The sequence below is a fragment of the Pantherophis guttatus genome, chromosome 3 (genome assembly GCF_059756535.1).
Source record: "Pantherophis guttatus breed Tessera chromosome 3, ASM5975653v1, whole genome shotgun sequence".
NCBI lineage: Eukaryota > Metazoa > Chordata > Lepidosauria > Squamata > Colubridae > Pantherophis > Pantherophis guttatus.
The window spans coordinates 208,793,231-208,814,023 of NC_142065.1; the positions used below are offsets into that span (position 1 = coordinate 208,793,231).

Genomic DNA, 20,793 nt, shown 5'->3' on the forward strand with positions numbered 1-20,793 from the left:
GGTTTGTTTGGGACTAATTGTGTATTGTAATGACTCAGTAAACCTAGGTCACACAACAGGATTAGATGGCCTATAAGGTCCCTTCCAACTCTGTTAATCCATTGAACTTTAAAATATAGGTGTCCCGTGACGTATTATGATGTATAACTGATTATATCACGTGGCATTTTGTGACGTACCACAATTTTTTTTGTCTTTGTCGAGCTAGGGTGGATGTGACCTACACATGACGCATCCATCCCATGAGCCACCAGTTTGACAGGCCTACTGTAAAACATTCAGTGGGTGCATTCACAAAATGGCTTAGGAATGAATTATTCATAATTCCTGCCATAAGATGTTCCTTTCCTTTAAGGCTCCTTGACTTCAAGAATTTGACATCCAGAATAGGCTGCTTCTCTAAGAAGTGCCTTTTTCTTGTTCCTTCTTTCAAAATATGATTGCATCTTTAGCCACTTCTTTTGCATATTGTGTGTGATAACATTTCAACACGCAGAATTCGGAGAAGAATATCACACACGTTTTCTGAGAAAGTTTGCAGTTTGGTCCAGCTCAGTTCTCCTTTTTGATTGTACTTGCATCAAGTGAAGGCCAACAGGATTCACTGAAAAAGATCTCGTCCTTAGATTCTGGAAATTCTTCCTATCATTACCAGGTATGGCTTTAATGAAGACAGAACTTGTGCTGTAGTAATTTGTTATTTCCAAAATATCCCATTTTGGGTTCAGACTAAAACTTAGGGAACATTGGGATGTTATCAGCTAATTCCACAGGATTGTCTGATCAAACTCACTTTAACTGAGAACTGAAGAAGAAGAACTGACACCAGTCTTCTCAGCTCTGTCTCCAATAAACCTTAATATGTTTTTATTTATTTATTATTTTATTTTCTCGAGTACATATTAGATAATATATATAAGTATAAGCATGAATTGAATACATAAAATGAATACAATTAAAGGGAACATTAGGACAGGGACGGTAGGCACGCTGGTGCTCTTATGCACACCCCTTACAGACCTCTTAGGAATGGGGTGAGGTCAACAGTAGACAGTATTAGGTTAAAGTTTAGGCGGTTTTGGGATGAGACCACAGAGTCTGGTAGTGCATTCCAGGCATTAACAACTCTGTTACTGAAGTCATATTTTCTGCAATCGAGTTTGGAGCGGTTCACTTTAAGTTTGTATCTATTGTGTGCTCGTGTATTGTTGTGTAGGACATTGTAGCAGATGATTTTATAAGCTACGCTTTGGTCATACCGAAGGCGGCATAGTTCTAAATTTTCCAAACCCAGAATTTCAAGTCTGGTGGCATAAGGTATTTTGTTCCGAGCAGAAGACTGGAGGACTCTTCTTGTGAAATATTTGTGGACATGCTCAATTGTATTAATGTCCGATATGCAATGCGGGTTCCGTTTTACAAATTCTTTTCCCATGTTATTAATTGTTATTAACTAAAAAACTGCCCATTTTTTGAAGATTTTTCCTCATTTTTAAAAATGTCTTTCTTAGGGTTATTGTAATGTATTTTGATTGCATTTGATCTTGGACTGTAAATACATTTTATTGCTTCATGTGTGGACGGCAAATCAATAATGACTTGGAATTCTCCAAGAATACAATTTCTTTCAGCCATTTGGACAATCAGAAGAACAGTCAAGTTTAATTTTAATAATTTTATTTCCCTTTAAATTACAGTGTCCCAGGTGGTTCACCTTATCCACGGAAGTGAACTCTTCTAAGCAAGGAAACAACACTTTTTGCACAATGGAGCAGCTATTTAATTACTCACGAGGTAGGCATATCATGAAAACTATATTATATATAAACTTTCCTTTCCTTTGGGGGTACTACTCTTAAGGAAAACCTGAAGGGTTCATCATGCTTTGTGAGCTTATTCCAAAGTTGAAACTCTATCACCGAATAAAAGTTCCTGTTGTCCATTCTCTCCTGAGGTTGGGGATTGCATTGGCGTTTTATCACTGGAAGCTTTCAAGAGGAGATTGGACTGCCATTTGTTAGAAATGGTTCTGCTTGAGTGGTGGGGTTGGACTAAATGATCTACAAGGTCCCTTCCAACTCTGTTAATCTATTAATATGTAAAACATCCAGTGAGTGCATTCTTTAGGTTTAGGATGGTATTTTTCATAAAATAAGGGAGTTTAAGAAAATCAACACACTGACACCTGTTGCTTCCTGCAGACCACATCCTTCCAGAATTGTCCTTTGGAAGGACACAAGGATGGAGTCAACCTCTTTGTTCTTCTTTAATTAGGAAAAAAAATAATTAGAGGCTAAAAGCATTTCTGAAAATGAAGGAAAAACAAGGGTGGGGAAAATGGTTTCCTATTCAAAATGAACATTTTAAAAAATATTTTGAATTAATTATCAGGTGAAATAATTCTGGGGCAGCTTAGAGGATCACAAGGACTGAATATTGGCTAATGATCATCTGGGCAATGAGAGGAAAATAAAACCTACTAGAGAATATTTTATTTATACATTCACAGACTCTCATTCAGTAAGAGACAAATCTGTGTGGATGAAGTTTCTAAAACACATTAGCATTTTTGCTGCCTGCTGTTATTGATCAAGATAATGACTTACTATAATTGTTTCTTTAGGTAATGAATCAGAATATTATATAGGCTCTTTCCCTGCTGTGGTAGATGAAATACACGAGTAAGTATATTATGATACAACATATTCTGCCTCTTTTTAACATTAAGAACAAAGAATATTTTAACCTGGGAAGAGCTTCCTACAGTATGTATTTATTTCACTAACAAGGACTGATTCTCTTTTTGTTTCCTTGTGTTATTAGGATACAGAACAGAGTTAAAATTCCTTCAAGTCCTGAAAGTGGTTCTAAACTGGTTGACTTCCCTTTCAATACTACTGGAATTGCTCCAAATGTTTCTAAAATACCAGAAATTTTTTCTTCTCCGTATGATCAACTGTTCGATAATTTAACACGGAATCTTCTCACTGGCGTCATTGCCCTTATTTGCATTTTAGGCCTGGTGGGAAATGGAACGACAATTTATTTCCTGGCTTTTTCCATTAAGAGGAATCCTTTCACCACTTTCATCCTGAATCTCTCCATCGCTGATTTTGGGGTCATCACATCCCTCATTACTGCAGCTATATTTGTGTCAGTGTTTACTCTGAGTCACAGAGCACACCTTCTCAATGCCCTTTTCTTCTTACTTTTTGAATTCTTTTTCTTTACCTATTCTGCCAGCCAGTTTCTGCTGACGGCCATCAGCCTGGACAGGTGTGTGGCTGTCCTCTTCCCACTCTGGCATCGCTGCCATCGTCCGCCATATTTATCCACACTTGTTTGTGGCCTCATCTGGATCCTCTCCTTCCTGCTCTCTGCGGTGCATTTCATTCTCCACCAGACCAGAACCTATGGAAGATCACCTTTGTTTTACCAGCTGATTGTGAATGGTTTACTTTGTACGCCTCTCATGGCTGTGTCCACTGTGACTCTCTTGATTCATATGAGGTCTAAAATGCAACGCAATCAAAAGAAACTTCTCACTACCATTTTTCTGGCTCTCCTTTTCTTCCTCCTGTTTTCTCTCCCAATGGATGTCTTTTATGTCCTTGAATATTTTGTTTCCTATAATCCCCTCCTCCTGACCATTGGGGTAGGATGTGCCACTCTCAACAGCAGCATCAACCCACTCCTTTATTTCTTAGTGGGGAGGAAGAAGAGAGGAAAAGATCAGCCCAGAACCTCTTACAAGTTTGCTCTGCAAAGAGTCTTCAAGGATGAGAAGGGAAGCACGGAAGATCAGTTGTGAAGAGTCATAAATATTGCATATGCAATATTTTGAGGTACAAGTTTATTTGGGATATCACATGTGCTTTCCTTAAGAACCTACAGATGTGATACAATTTACTAAGCAAAGTACTTAAAAACAAGAACTATGTAAACAGGAAGTTTTTGCTGTGTCCTCATTTTTTATCTGAAGAACTTGTTCAAGAGGAAATGTTTTAGCTGATATAGTTCCTTTCTCATAATTAGCATCCTGTTTCCCCCAAAATAAAACCCAACTGGAAAACAAGCATGACTTTTCAGGATGCTCGTAATATAAGCTCTACCCCCCAAAATAAACCCCAGTTAAGATTATCAGCCAGAGGGTCGCATTTAGTACCATATTTCCCCCCAAATAAGACCTAATTGGAAAATAAGCCCTAATGCATCTTTAGGAGCAAAAATTAATATAAGATCTGCTCTTATTTACAAAGAAGCGCAGTTAGTGTTAAGAATAGGTCTTACTGAATGAAATGTTTAAAATGTGTAATTCATTTTATGCATTTTTCTTTGTGACATGGAAATTTATATACATATAATGGAGATGAAGGAGAAGGGGAAAATGTGCTGTACACAATACAGTTTCTTGGAATAAAATGTGCCATTTTTGATTCTGAAAAATTTCAGACATAATAATTTTTTCAGCTTTTGTTTGCATTCTACCCTTCTTATCTAGTATATAACCAAAATAAATATTTAATTTGATTTGTGTTATGGAATTGGGGATATGATTTCAGAAGGGAAGGCCACTTTCTCAAGGAGCCGAAAGGCAAATCAGCCTTGAGTCTTTGATATGCAGGAAGAAGTCTAGAAGGGATCGTCCCTAAAATCTTCACAGGATTTGTCTGATTGTTATCTAAAGTGTGCTTTAGTCTGGCAAGATTCCTGTCTAGAACAACAATAAAGTAACTTTTCTGATCAACTTGTTGCATTGTTCTTGATTTCCTGCACTGCACCATTTTATATGTATGCCCCACACCTGCATCATGAATTGTTTTGTTTTGGGATGTCTGCCTGCAGGGAGAAAGAATTGCTAGCTTGGAATTTCAGCCCTTGATGCTGAAGGTCAGCTGGGTGGTAATAGCACCTAGAACTGCCACCATTGGTGCCACTGTGCAAGAACAGAGATGGAAATGAGATGGGTGGGATGAATGATTCCTACTTGAGACTCCATCCATTTAATGACTCGAATGATCATTTAACAACTGCAACTGGAAGTGTTAGGATTCTTGTTGTTGAACAAGGAATCACGAGCACCTCATTTAATTATAACAATGACTAATGACTGCAATTCTAGGGTCAAATGTGGTCCTAAATCAAGGACTACCTATAATATCTTGTATTGCTTATATTAGAGATTTAATTGGTGAACCAGTCACTATTGACAGGTATAAAATATATTTTTCTCCTTTCTTAGTCTGTATTATTTTAACTTTGTTTTGTTTTGTTTTTTGCAATAATATTCAGTTTATTGAAGGAAAGTTAAAATACAAAACATAAAAATATAAAAAACAAATGAAGTAAGAAAAAACATGACAAACAAGACATTAAAAAGAAAAAGTTTTAGGGGAAAAAAAACTATTTACATAACATCCTCCTTAGTTAGTATCGATTAATATAATATGACAATATTATTTCCCACCCCTTACAAAACAGGCCAAAAGAATTTTAAACTACTCAACTATTAAATCTGTTTACAAATTGTTAGCCGGTCACCTATAAGCTATATCAATAATAAAATAGTTAATAGAAAAAAACAACTATTCAACTAGTAAATCTATTTACAAATTAGTTTATATTCTATATTAATAGGAAAATAGTTAACAGGAAAAATAAGAATATTATTTAAAAGTATAAAAAAATAATAAAATTATTAATAATAATGAAAGAAAGACAAGATTGAAATTCCAAAATCCTCTGTTAACAAACTATTATTATAATCAACTTGTAGAAAATTTACCATGGCTTCAACCTAGATCCTCCCAAAAGATTGACACTGATCAAATATCCATGTTTGTTTCTTAATGCCATCTCTTATCAATTGTTGGTTGGTTGATTAAATTCAGTAAATCCAATCTCGAAAACCAATCTTCCCCCCTCCACCCGAAAAAGTAAGGTGGGATCGTTCCTCACTTAAATGTAACAGGTTCATTCCCCACTCTCCTTAAAACCCCTTTAAAAAGACCTATTTATCAGGGGTGAAATGCTCCCAGTTCGGACCAGATCATGCCATCCGGTAGCGATTGTGGCAGGTGGTTCGGAGAATTGGTAGCAATGGTGGCGGGAGGCTCCACCCACCTGGGTGTCATTTTACCGTCTGCACATGTGTGGAAGGTTTTGCGCATGTGCAGAGGGTCTGTGCACGCATGTGTTGTGCCAGGGTGGTGCATGCACTTCCGAACTGGTAAGGAAGGTAAGTAGATTTCACCCCTGCTATTTATTCATCCAAAGTTTCTTTATTATGACATGGAAACATAGGATTAAGTTTCAGAAAAGTGTATGAAGTCAGCTCTGTTATTTCTAGATCCATCTTTCTTCCCTGCCACTTTTCTGCTGGAAAGTGGCACTCCTTTTGGCTTTGATTTTCCACTGTGTTCTATTATTTCTGGGTCCATATTGTTTTCAAACTCATCTGCTACTTTGGAAACAGATTTCTTTTGTGAATTTTGTAGGAACCCCTCTCCTAGGAAAATGAGATCTTCTAGGAAATATTAAAAAAGCAGAATGTTATATTTCCCTGGATGAGAAAAGGAGAAACACGTTTTAAAGACAAAGCAGCTCCCTGCAGCTCCCTGCCCTCTCCCCCCTTTGTCAATGGGCCATTAAGGCCTGAGCCAGTCTATTCTACATAAGAAAGATCAACCTCTGTCAAACAGAGCCATAATAGGAATCTGAAAGCCCTTTCAATACATCATCACCCAGCAAGACTCAACCAAACTTGGACTCAAAACACAGCCTACAGAGTTGCCCCTGCATGGCCCCATGAGAGTCTGACAACCAATCAGAATACAAGCTCAAATTGAAAAGCCCAACAGAGGACATAAAACTGCGGGACTCTCAGCATCTCTTCCCTTTTCCCCCCAGGACCTCAAACCATGTGATCCTGTCCACCGTTAAACCATCTTTCCAAACAGTCTCCATGTTTCCAGTGTCTTTTTCCCCACTTGGAACCGAACCCAAAAGGATATTTCTTCCAAGAGTTTAAAATATTTAGAGTTGGTTTCTTCAGAATGTTTTCCACAGACTTTATGAGTTCATCATACCTTTGAGGAACAAATTCGACTAGAGATTACATGTTGCTAAGCAGTCTCTTTTTTTCTTCCACTGAGTGTCAGCCTCCTCGTTCTCTCTGATATATTGTTACTCAGAGAAATAGATAAACAAAACGGGATAATAAAGAGACAGGAAAAATAGTTTTTTACTATTTTGACTATTTTGGTCCAAGTTAATAAAATACAGATGGCTGGACTAGATGGGCCAGGGGACATTGCTTATGTTTCTATGTTCTTATGACTGAAGGAGCTCTATGATCAGCTGGGGCTCTGAGACTGAATCTCTAGCGTGGAAGTCGAACTTCTCAATTGCAACACTTGCATTGCCTCTCATCTTAAATACCTTCCCCATTTACCACTTTAATCCTAGGCAATCAACTATTTTTCATTTTCCATTTAAATGGAATTTGGTGATGGTATTTTTATATTATTCCTGCTTTCATTTTTGTTTGACAAATTACAATAAATAAAAAATAAATAAATTTTACTCAAACAAATGTTTAAAGGCTTCATAACCTCAAAGGAAAAGCAAGAAACGTCAGACAGAAAATCTATCTAATTTTATCTCTGTTCATAACTTCTGGTAAAATGGAGGAAAAAAAAAACAATCCACATGAAATTAAATCTAAAGTATGTTTCATCCTTTGTCTGCAAACATTAGTGACTTTTGAATTTTTTGCCTGAAAATTTAAAGGCAATTGAATGGATAATTTTTTTTTTACTTTTTCCATTATGTTGAGAAGTTCATTAGAAGACTGAACAGATTGTGTGTGTATGTATGTATGTATGTATGTATGTATGCATGTATGTATGTATGTATGTATGTCACGGGTGCTATTCAGCAGGTTTTGACAGGTTCTGGAGAACTGGTAGCGGAAATTTTGAGTAGTTCGGAGAACCGGCAAATGCCACCTCTGGCTGTCCCCAGAATGGGGTGGGAATGGAGATTTTGCAGTATCCTTCCCCTGGAGTGGGGTGGGAATGGAGATTTTGCAATATCCTTCCCCCAGGAGAATGGGGTGGGGTGGGAATGGAGATTTTGCAATATCCTTTCCCTGCCATATCCATCAAGCCACACCACGCCCACAGAACCGTATATAGGGGTTTTTGGAGCAATGTAAGTAAAAAGAAGCTTTAACCCTGTGTTCCTTTCCAAGGTAGAACAAACATCATACACGGGGCTATCGTTGAAGATTACTCACAATTACAGTTGATCCAGAATCCAGCAGCCTAAGTAGTCATGCAATTAGAGATTTCATTTCAGACAGGTGAGAGTTCTCTTTTGCATGTTGCACTGGTTACCAGTGGACCTCCAGGTATAATCCACAATGTTGGTTGTCACTATAAAGGCCTTCGTGACTTAAGACTTGGACATCTATGGGACCAACTTTCTTTTTTGTTGCTGAGGAAAACATTAGTGGAATTTCCTCTCCTCTCCATTCCTTTCCTTCTTCTGAGAGAATGAGTAGCCCAATATTTTGGCTATCAGCTCGGCTGGTTTCAAAACAGAGTTGAGACCAATTCATGGAAATCTTGAGGACAATGCCTATTAGCCTTGATGGCAGTGAAGCTGTTTCTGAAGGGCGTCTGCGTTGAGAGAGAAGTGGGCTTTCTTTCGCAGTTGGTTGGCCAAAGTAAGAAGTAATGGCTGGACTAAATTAACCAGGGATCACTGCTTTTTATATACTTATGACTGAAGGAACTCCGTGGTCAACTGGGGTTTTGAGGCTGAATCTCCACAGTCAAAGTCCAACTTCTCAGTCATGACACTTAAGTCATAAGTCATAAGTTTATTTTGTAAAGCATATATAACAGGTAAAAGTATAAACATAATCTGAATACATGAAAAGAGTAAGTAAAAAGGAATATTAGGACAGGGACGGTAGGCACGCTGGTGCGCTTATGCACACCCCTTACAGACCTCTTAGGAATGGGGTGAGGTCAACAATAGACAGTTTAAGGTTAAAGTTTTGGGGGTTTGGGGGAAGAAACCACAGAGTCAGAGAGTGCATTCCAGGCATTGACCACTCTGTTACTGAAGTCATCTTTTCTGCAATCGAGTTTGGAACGGTTTACCTTGAGTTTGTATCTATTATTTACTCGTATATTGTTGTGATTGAAGCTGAAGTAGTCATTGACAGGAAGGACATTGTGGAAGATAATTTTATGTACTATGCTTAGGTCAGACCGAAGTCAGCGTAGTTCTAAGTTGTCTAAGCCCAAAATTTGAAGTCTGGTGGCATAAGGTATTTTATTGCGGTTAGAGGAATGGAGGACTCTTCTCGTAAAATATCTCTGGACTCTCTCGATTGTATTTATGTCCGATATGCAGTACAGGTTCCAGACAGAAGAGCTGTATTCAAGAATTGGTCTAGCAAATGTTTTGTATGCTCTAGTTAGTAGTACAACATTAGCAGAGAAGAAGCTACGCAAGATTAGGTTTACAACTCTTAATGCCTTTTTGGCAATGTTGTTACAGTGGGCTTGGGCACTTAGATCATTAGAAATGAGTACTCCAAGGTCCTTGACAGAGTGAGGCTCATCTACTTGGTCATGTCCATCTAATTTGTATTTTATGTTTTGATTTTTTTTGCCAATGTGCAAGACAGAGCATTTGTTGGTTGATATTTATGCTGACTCTCATCTTAACTGACTCATCTTAACTTGCTGTCACTGATAAAAAAATCCTTGCTGGATAACGAGATGAAAATAGCAAGGAATATCAAAGCATTTTAATCAATGTTTGGGATATTTTGATTTGCTCTTGCTAATGAACAGAGCAAATATAGAAATGTGAAGATAAGGAAAACCGTTCATTCAGCAGCTCCAAGCTAATAAACAAGTAAAGTTTTACACCTTTATCTCATGTGTTATTTCACAAAATCATCTCAACCAGGATCTGTTGTTGCTTAGAAAAGTGAGAGATTAATTTCCTAACTTCCTTGACATGAAATTATCTAGTAATCCTAGATTTCCAAGAGAAGCTTTGTCTGAATGAAGCATTACGTCCTAACAGGGAGCTATAGAAAGACAGAAGTTTTTCACTCTTGTGAAAATATCATAACTACACCTCAGCATGGATGTCTGATGGCTCTTTGCTCTCTTCTTCCTCCTTGAAAACTCTCTGGAGGCTAATTTTCAGGTTGTATCTGCAATGGTGTTCCTTCCTTCTCCCCAAGAGGAAATAGATGAGTGGGTTAGCACTGATGTTTAGACAGGCACATAAGTAACCATATGGAATGAAATTGAAATATCTCCTCTTGGAAATAATATCATTGAGATAAATGGCACTTGGTGGAATAGAAAAGATGAGGAAGAAAAACAGGGCAAGCAGGATGGCCTTGAGAAGTTTTCCTTGCTTCTTCATTTGTGATTTAAGGTAGCCTTTGATGAAGAGGCTAGGCTGGAAGCCACCATGACTGGGATGCAAACTGAGGTAAATATGAGAATAAGGAAATATTGGAGGAACTTTTGAAGATCTATAACCCAAATCAGAGTGTAATGAATTGCACAGAAAAGAACAGAAACTATCCATGAAAAGGCACAGAGTATGGTAGGCAAGTGTAGTGGCTGATGGCATCGATGCCAAATAGGGAAGAAGACAGCCAAACACCGGTCAATGCTGATGATTGTCAAAAGAAATTGACCACTTACTATGCAGTAAGTGCATAGTAAACCTTCTATAATTTCTATGAGGGAATCTTCAGTAGTTAAGTGCCGAATTGCGGAGATAAACACGAACAGGAGAGTCCCAGTGTCCGCCACAGCCAAATTGAGGATATAGACAGTGAAAGGAGTCCTCTTAATCTGGAAATGCAAAAGTTGGATGACAATTCCATTTCCAACAATCCCTGGAATACAGATTAAAATTATTACAGAATAGATGGTTTTTTGCAGATAGTCAGGCTCAGAAGTGCTGTTCTTTGTGTGCATGGCATTAATGATATTGTGTTCAGTATTATTGAATAAAAAATTTCCCATTTTAGTATCAATTATTCTATAAAAGATGTTTGTTGTCTTGGCTGTCACCTTATTTGGAAATGAAATATATTTTGATTTTCTTTCTTTCTTTCTTTCTTTCTTTCTTTCTTTCTTTCTTTCTTTCTTTCCTTCCTTCCTTCCTTCCTTTCTTTCTTTCTTCCTTCTTTCTTTCTTTTATCCTTCCTTCCTTTCTCTTTCTTTCTTTCTTTCTTTCTTTCTTTCTTTCTTTCTTTCTTTCTTTCTTTCTTTCTTTCTTTCTTTCTTTCTTTCTTTCTTTCTTTCTTTCTTTCTTAGAGTTAATGATGAAGCCAGACAGCTAAAGAGCAAACCATTCACCCTAATTTTAGACAACAGAGACCTAATGTCATTTGCATCTCTTTTGATTTTTCCAAGGTGGAGGATGTGAGAAGATTTCACAGAAAACCTGCAGTAGAAGTCACCTGGGCTATGCTTTTGTGTGCTCCTGCATTACTTCTTGCTCAAGAAGGCCAAAGTGATGACAACAGTAGATTATTATTCTTTCCCATCAGTTTTCTGCCACATGGGGAAGTTTATCATCTGACACGTATTTTGTTTCACCGCAATGCCTCTCAGTAGAAGCAAAGCAGAAATGACTCACGGAGGATGGTTTGTTTGATTGTTTTATGACAAATAATCAATGAAATCGTTTTCCGGTTTGTGGGGAGTTTGGTTTCCTCTGGTTCTTCACAAGAACTTAAGAGCCGAGGTGGGGCAGTGGTTAGAGTGCAGTACTGCAGCTACTTCAGCTGACTGCTAGTTCAGCAGATCAGCAGATCAAATCTCACCGGCTCAAGGTTGACTCAGCCTTCCATCCTTCCGAGGTGGGTAAAATGAGAACCCAGATTGCTGGGGGCAATATGCTATTTAGTATACTGTCGATTGTTGTAAGCCGCCCAGAGTCCTCGGAGAGTGGGTGGCATAGAAATATGACTAATAAAATAAATAAAACAAATAAACTGTATAATATTAAAAGTGAAGAGAAAACAGAATGGTCATATGATGGTCATTGATAGCATACAAAACGGTATGGATCTTTCCAATTTTATTTTAAAGTGTAATTAAAATTTGGTGTACAAAGTTGTTGATCATAATTCTTGCCCATCTAAAACATTCCCATTGGGAGCACCTTTAAACAACAGAAAATGTAATAGTATTCTAATTGATTTATATTTGGCCACAGGGGAACAATGCAGGAGAAGAAAAATGTAATTAAATAAATTCTGCCCTGTTAAATATTTCTACCAATGTGGAATTTCACACTGTTTGTGACAATTTAACAGGGTGTTTATCTGGCTATTGAATTGATTCCGCATTCCATCCTTCCGAGGTGGGTACAAATGAGCATCCAGATTATTGGGGGCAATATACTGACTCTGTAAACCGCTTAGAGAAGGCTATAAAACACTGTGAAGCGGTATATAAATCTAAGTGCTATTGTTATTGTCCTTCCTTCCTTCCTTCCTTCCTTCCTTCCTTCCTTCCTTCCTTCCTTCCTTCCTTCCTTCCTTCTTTCCTTCCTTCCTTCCTTCCCTCCCTCCCTCCCAGTGATTAAAATGAAGTATTGCAGGTGAATTCTGCTGACTGTCAGGTGTTCGATCCTGACCAGCTCAAGGTAGACTCAGCCTTCCATCCCTCCGAGGTTGGTAAAACGAGGATCCAGATTGCTGGGGACAAGATGCTGACTCTGTAAACCGCTTGGAGGCGGCTGTAAAACACTGTGAAGCGGTATATGTCTAAGTGCTTTTGTTATTAAAAATAATTTTAAAAATTGAGCAAAAAAGTTAGCAACTAACAGTTTATAGATGGAGAACAAAACCTGGTGGCTTCTGGAAGCAATGGGTCTTGAAAATATATTTAAAGAGTTTGACCTATTTGATGAGTTTTCAATTATTCTGCAAAGATGGATGTCTTGTCATTGATCAGCAATTTAGTACCAGGGAAGCAGTCCAACCAAGAAACCCAAACTATGAAACCTAACACTATTGGAGTCAGAAAAGAGAGATGGTTTTGCACCATCTGCAGGATTTGCTGATCTCCTCCTGATGGTCAGAATCAGAATAGAGCTGGAAGGGACCTGGGTGGTCTTCTAGTCCAGCCCCATGCCCAAGCAGGAGACCTTATACCAGTTCAGACAAGTGGCTGTCCAGTCTCTTCTTTAAAATCTCCAGTGGTGAAGCACCCACTTCTGGAGGCAAGCTGTTCCACTGGTTAATTGTCCTCATTGTTAGGAAGTTTCTCCTCAATTCCAGGTTGCTTCTCTCCTTGATTATTTTCCATTCGTTGTTTCTTATACTGCCTTCTGGTGCTTTGGAAAATAAGTTGACTCCCTCTTCTTTGTGGTAGCCCCTCAAATATGGAATACTGCTATGATGTCCCCCCCCCCACCCCCAAGTCCTTCTTTTCTCTAAACTAGCCAAACCCAAATCCTTCATATGTTTTAGTCTCCAGGCCCCAAGTGTCATCCTGAACCCAAAAAGGAGTACTCTGCAAATAACAATGACCAGAACAGAAAGTCTTATCTTTACAACTAGCATACCTGATGACGATGGGAAGAATCTCCAGATGAGTCCAGTAGGTCCCTTTCAGAATCTAAGGATGAGATCTTTCTCAATGACCCCCGTTGGCCTGCACTTGATGCAGTTAGTTCCTTCTTCAGAGAAAGGGGAATTGAGCTGGAGGAACCTGCAGACTTTCTCAGAAAGAAAGAAAAAAAGAACTTGCGTCATATGCACCTCTGACTTTTGCAACTCAAAGTATTATCAACACACAAGATGCAAAGGCAGTGCTTAAAGAGATGATCATATCAAAAGCTGATAGGAATCTTAAGGTCTTGACTTGAGATTTGGTTCACACGATGATTTATTGTACGAGAAATGAAATGGTTTTTAAAACATTCTTATACAGTACATCTTTGACACACAAGGCTGAATTGGGACACAAAACTGCTCTTTTTAATCCAGCCCATTTATCAATGCATGTATTTAAGTGACATACAAACCACTTGCATTTTTTTTTTTAATTTGATTTATATGCCGCCCTTCTCCGAAGACTCAGGGCGGCTTACAATGTGCTCAGCAATAGCCTTCATCCTTTTGTATATTTATACAGAGTCATCTTATTGCCCCCACAAACTGGGTCCTCATTTCACCTACCTTAGAAAGGATGGAAGGCTGAGTCAACCTTGAGCCTTGGCGAGATTCGAACCCTGCAGTAATTGCAGGCAGCTGGTCTTAATAAACTTAATAACAGGGTGCCTTAAACCCCTGTACTACCAAGGCTCTATTTGAGAGAAGGTTGCAATCCAGTTGTTGTCTTTTAAATAAAAAAAATATGAGTTACAATATTACCAATGTGATGTCAACGACTAGCTTTTATTGACTTCAGGACCCATTACAAATGGTCCTTTTCATATTTTTCTGATCTTCTGGATAGCTTAGCCCAGGGGGTCCCCAACCCACAGGCCATGGCCTGGTACGGGGCCACGGTCCATTCAGAACACGGTCCATTCAGAACTGTCCGGCGAGCATGCGCAGCTCCACTCCACACTCCGCTGTGTGAGCAGCAGAAGTGGGCACTCACGCACAAATTGAGCTGCATGGGGGAGCAGGTTCACCTGATACTTGCACAAATTATCCCCTCTACCCGTCACCTGCCTCTGCTACAGCCTCTGGTCTGCAAACCCAGAAATGTTGCGGACTGCTGGCTTAGCCAATTCTTGAAAATCCCTTCCAGGAATATTTATGTCAAGGTTCCAAGTAATAAATCCCCAACAATGGGAATTCTGAGGCAGGCATATTCCTCAAAGAACATTTTATTGGGACATATCAAAATGGCACAGCTGGTGGAAAACCGTCTCTAAGTTCCTGCCGGTTTTACATACTTTATTTATTTTATTTTAATTTTATTATTCATATTTCTATGCCGCCCACTATCGAGGACTCTGGGCGGCTTACACCAAAGACAGTATACTAAATAGCATATTGCCCCCAAAAAACTGGGTCCTCATTTTACCCACCTTGGAAGGATGGAAGGCTGAGTCAACCTTGAGCTGGTGAGATTTGATCTGCTGATCTGCTAAACTAGCAGTCAGCTGAAGTAGCTGCAGTACTGCACCCTAACCACTGCGCCACCTCGGCTCATAATTACATACAATAAAAAGTAAACCTTTGTCACTTCCCCCCAGAGTCTCCAGTCACATGGTCCCATCAGCATATAGTCCAGTTGTTAGGTGATCTCAGTCTCCACCTTTCGAACACCTGCATGAACGTACTTGATTCCCAGGGAAAATAATTTTATTTTGGCTACAACACCCAAGCAATCTCGACACACACACCCTCCCGGCCTCTTAGCTCCAGGCTCTGTCAGCCCTGAAGCAATGCGGGAAAAAAGACCTCCTTAGAGGAAAGCTACAGAAAAGAAAATGGCCGCAGTTAGGTCAGCTTCAGGGTCAACAATTAATTTGTTTGCCTCCACCAACTACTAAACAAATCAAAGGGCTGGGACTGTTCCTTATTGAGGATCCTGAAGATGAAACTCAAATACTTTGGCCACCTAATGAGAAGGGAGGACTCACTGGAGAAGAGCCTAATGGTGGGAAAGATTGAGGGCAAAAGAAGAAGGGGATGGCAGAGAACGAGGTGGCTGGATGGAGTCACTGAAGCAGTCGGCGTGAGCTTCAATGGACTCCAGAGGATAGTGGAGGACAGGAAGGCCTGGAGGAACGTTGTCCATGGGGTCACAATGGGTCGGACACGACTTTGCAACTAACAACAACATCTGATCTTGGGAGTACAGACTGTCTTGAAGGAGACATTGCTTATAATTCATCCATAACCAAATATATGACCTAATAAGCATGCCAACAAAGATATACGCCAAAGCTTAGAACATCTTCAAGAGCCACAGTGGCGCAGTGGTTAGAGTGCAGTACTGCAGGTTGTTTCCGCTGCCTGCTGCCAGCCTGCAATTTGGCAGTTCAAATCTCACCAGATTCAAGGTTGACACAGCCTTACATCCTTCCTTGCAATCACATTATATTAAGTTATAAAGTATTGTAAAATACAAAATGCAAAAGTAAATAAGAGGACAATGAAGGGAAAAGGGGGAAGAAAAGTGAGGAAAGATGGGGAAAGAAAAAGAAGCAAAAGAAAAAGAAGTCATTAAGATAAAAGAGGTAATAAGTCACTGTCTATATATATGTATATACAGATTTATAGATATTTAGTTTGTATGTTGTGATTTGTATTGTTTTATGTAATTTTAAGGTCGTGAATACTTTGTATATTTTTTAATTCTTTTTAAATTCAATAAAGTTTGTTTTTTTAAAGCCAAAAAGAAAAAAAAGAAAAAGAAGCATACTCTCTCTGTTACAGTAGAATAAGGCATTAACAACAGATCACAGCTTGTTGTTTTCCCATGATAATATGAACAAGTCATTTCTATAAAGAAATGAAATTCGAATCTGTAAAACCCAAAATCAAAGTTTCATTCTTTCCCACATCAAGCATGAAGTTCAGAAGCGATTTCCATGTGGAAACGAAAGTACTTATGTTCTTTTCTTTAATTAAAGTAGACAGTTTTGCCATTTCAGCCAACTCCATCAACTTCTGCAACCATTCTTCCATGGTAGAAATCGAAGTGTCCTTCCGTTTTTGTGCATACAATAGCCTTGCTCCTCTCAACATTCTGTATGTAGTAACAAAGTTCCAAAATTTTTTGGAGGGCTGTAAAGCACTGTGAAGCAGTATTATTTTATTTATTATTATTATTATTATTATTATTATTATTATTATTATTATTATTATTATTATTATTATTATTATTATTATTATTATTTATTGATTTATATTTGGACTTATATGCCGCCCTCTCTCTGAAAGGACTCAGGACAGCTCACAACAATAAAACACACAAAATTCAATTTAAAAAACAAAATAAAACTATAAAACTATAAAAACCATTAAAATCCCCTCTAAAACCCCTTCAGTCCAAGCCGGCCAGGCGAAATAGCCATGTTTTAAGGCCATGGCGGAAAGAGCGAAGGTCAGGGGCAACCCGGAGCCCCAGGGGGAGCTGATTCCACAGGGTAGGTGCGCCCATAGAGAAGGCCCGCTTCCTAGGGGTTGCCAGCCGACATTGTCTGGCCGACGGCACCCCAAGGAGGCCCTCCCTGTGGGAACACACCGGGCGATGGGGAGCTGTCGCTGGGCGCAGATGGTCAGCCAAATACCCTGGGCCTAAGCCATGTAGGGCTTTATAGGTGATTACCAGAACCTTGAATCTCACCTGGAGGGCAACCGGTAGCCAATGCAGGTCCCACAGGAGGGGTGTAACATGAGAGTGTCGGGACACTCCCATCACTACCTGCGCGGCCACATTCTGCACCAGCTGGAGACTCCGAGTGGTCTTCAGAGGCAGCCCCATGTAAAGAGCATTGCAGTAGTCGATCTGGGAGGTGACGAGCGCATGAGTGATTGTGCGTAGGGCATCACAGTCCAGGTAGGGGCGCAACTGGCAAGTTGATATATAAGTCTAAGTGATGTTGCTATTGCTATTGCTATTCTTCCTTTTCTTTTCTTTTATTAGATTTATATACCGCCCTACTCCCGAAGGACTCAGGGCGATGAACAGGCACAAAATAAAATACATAAATACAAAAGTTAAAAGATATAATTAAAACCAGATTAAATAATTTAGCCCAAGACAATTAAAAAATCATAATAATTTAAAACAAATTAAAATTTCGATGTAAAAGAATTTTAAAACAGGGGAGAAAATTAGGCCAGGCCGGCTTGCTGGAATAGAAGAATCTTAAGAGCACGGCAGAAAGTGCGTAGATCCAGGATCCCTGTATCTCTGCTATTGCTATTGCTATGGATAAGAGGTGGATTTCAGCAGGTTCTGATCAGTTCTGGAAAACTGGTAGCGGAAATTTTGAGTAGTTCGGAGAACCGGTAGTAAAAATTCTGACTGGCCCCACTCCCATCTATTCTCTGCCTCCCAGCTGATTAGGAGGAAATGGAGATTTTGCAGTAACCTTCCCCTGGAGTGGGGTGGGAATGGAGATTTTATAGTATTCTTCCCCTGCCACGCCCACCAAGCCATGCCCACCAAGCCATGTCACATCCACCAAGCCACACCCACAGAACCGGTAGTAAAAAAAAATTGAAACCCACCACTGCTATGGATGGCATATGCTGATTTCTGTGCAGGGTCTAGGCAGGATCCAAAAGGACTGGAAGACACCACACATCCCAAACATCAGGAATGTCCTCTCTTGCAATTGCCTGCCCTTTGGCTCCAATCTAACTGCCCCGTGCCTGTCACCACCTGAATATGTTGCTCCTCTCCCAATCGTAGCATCCCTCTCCTCTGGGACAGAGGCCCTTCTCTTCCCTCAACCATCCACATTCATTTAGCCAACAGGGCTGGGGATAGTACAGTGGTGGGTTTCAAAAATTTTTTACTACCGGTTCTGTGGGCATGGCTAGGTGGGCATGGCAGGGGAAGGATACTGCAAAATCTCCATTCCCTCCCCACTCCAGGGGAAGGATACTGCAAAATCCCCATTTCCTCCTGATCCATTGGGATTTGGGAGGCAGAGAATAGATGGGGGTGGGGCCAGTCAGAACTTTTACTACTGGTTCTCCAAACTACTCAAAATTTCCGCTACCGGTTCTGTCAGATAATTATCTGAAACAGTGCCACTGAACCACACTGTCTATACTGGAAGGATGGTTTTTTTGTTTATACTTTCCCTCCATTTTGTCTAAGGGACTGAAGGGGGAGTGGCTTAGCCACCCTATAAATATGACGCCCTTTAGCCACACACACAGGGGAGACACAGGGGAGACACACAGGAGAAGAGATTATGCTCTAGGCACATTTACCTCAGAAATAAATAAAGACCAAGATACAATGTTCTGTGATTTAAAATGTAAATAGTTTATTTAAATAAACAAAGTTTTTCTTGATAAAAGAAATCTGGCTTAATTGTAGCTGCTGGGACATTCCAAGATCTTATTGACCTCTACAACCTAAACTAAAAACTTTTCTAACAGGTTCTGTGGTCAGAACCTGCTGAAACCCATCTCTGGGGTGGTGGTGGCAGAAGGATACTCCAGGAGGACTTTAACTCTAGCCCTCATCAATGTTTGGAGCCCTCACTTGTTAACAGTCCCACCTGCACTCAACTTAGCCCCACCCCCAAACTGGTCTCTCCTATTGGCCAGTTGGGAGGGGGATACATTAATAAACTGTGGGCCAGGAGAATCTTTGCACTGCTTAAGGCTGTGTATATGTTGCTTGTGTTCTTGGAGCAAGGTGCCCTGCTCATGGTCATTCATGCCCTCATGCCCTCCAGCCTGGACTACTGCAATGCCCTTTGCATGGAGGCTCACCTTGGAAGCTTCATCTGGGTCAAGATCCTGATGAGCCATATAGTAGCCATTATGTACTTTTCAGCCATTTTGATAGTTTGAATGGTTTTGCCCTGCTATAGACTAGACTAGACCAGACCAGACCAGACCAGACCAGACCAGACCAGAATAGACCAGAATAGACCAGAATAGACCAGAATAGAATAGAATAGAATAGAATAGAATAGAATAGAATAGAATAGAATAGAATAGAATAGACTAGACTAGACTAGACTAGACTAGACTAGACTAGACTAGAATAGAATAGAATAGAATAGAATAGAATAGAATAGAATAGAATAGAATAGAATTCTTTATTGGCCAAGTGTGATTGGACACACAAGGAATTTATCTTTGGTGCATACGCTCTCAGTGTACATAAGGAGAATAAAATACATTCATCAAGAATAAAAAGATACAACACTTATTGATAGTCAATATCACTAATAAGCTATCAAATCGTACTAGGAAACAAATAAAAACAATAAAATTGAAAGATACAAACAACATGGTTATAGTAGTAAGTGGGAAGAGCTAGATACTAGGAACGAAGAGAAGAAGAATAGTAATACAGTCTTTGTAAATTATTTGACAGTGTTGTGGGAATTAATTGTTCAGCAGAGTGATGGCATTCGGGAAAAAAAACTGTCCTTGTGTCTAGTTATTCTGGTGTGCATGCTCTATAGCGTCTTTTTGAGGGTAGAAGTTGAAATAATTTATGTCCAGGATGTGAGAGGTCTGTAGATATTTTCACAGCCCACTTTTTGACTTGTGCAGTATACAGGTCCTCAATGGAAGGCAAGTTCTGCAGTTTTAATTATCCATTGAAGTCTAGGATTGTCTTGTTGGGTTGCAGAACATAACCAGACAGTTATGGAGGTGCAGATGACAGACTCAACAATTCCTCTGTAGAACTGAAACAGTAGCTCTTTTGGCAGTTTGAGCTTTCTGAGTTTGCTCAGAAAGAACATTCTTTGTTGAGCTTTTTTGATGACGTTTTTGATGTCAGGTGTCCATTTTAAATCTTGACATATGATAGAACCTAGAAACTTGAAGGACTCTACTGTTGATACTGTGTTGTCTAGTATAGTAAGAGGTGGTAGAATAGGAGATTTTCTTCTAAAATCCACCACCATTTCTATGGTTTTGAGTGTATTTAGTTCAAGATTATTCTGATTGGCTAGTTGTTCAACCTCCCGTCAATATGCAGATTCATCGGTGTCTTGAATGAGACCAATCACTGTTGTATCATCTGCAAACTTCAGTATTTTAACAGA

At 39.4% G+C, this 20,793-nt stretch overlaps 1 protein-coding gene and 1 pseudogene across 1 annotated transcript; one reads left to right on the forward strand and one right to left on the reverse strand.

Moving 5' to 3' along the window:
• The first annotated feature begins 1,766 nt into the window (after positions 1-1,766).
• On the forward strand, positions 1,767-4,736 carry LOC132712037 (proto-oncogene Mas-like). The gene is made up of 3 exons (XM_060692368.2): positions 1,767-1,794; positions 2,624-2,681; positions 2,824-4,736. Exons 1-3 carry the CDS (start codon positions 1,767-1,769, stop codon positions 3,809-3,811), a joined length of 1,074 nt encoding a protein of 357 aa, XP_060548351.2. The 3' UTR covers positions 3,812-4,736.
• Positions 4,737-10,161: 5,425 nt separating this feature from the next.
• LOC117658678 (mas-related G protein-coupled receptor member H-like) lies at positions 10,162-11,030 on the reverse strand (annotated as a pseudogene).
• Positions 11,031-20,793: the final 9,763 nt, after the last annotated feature.

What these genes read in the sequence shown, in the direction of transcription:
- LOC132712037 (XM_060692368.2), top strand. Translation starts at nt 1,767, where the DNA reads ATGGAGCAGCTATTTAATTACTCACGAG. An exon ending in GCTATTTAATTACTCACGAG is followed by an intron (nt 1,795 to 2,623) that starts GTAGGCATATCA and finishes TTGTTTCTTTAG; the next exon opens with GTAATGAATCAGAATATTAT. An exon ending in GTGGTAGATGAAATACACGA is followed by an intron (nt 2,682 to 2,823) that starts GTAAGTATATTA and finishes TTGTGTTATTAG; the next exon opens with GATACAGAACAGAGTTAAAA.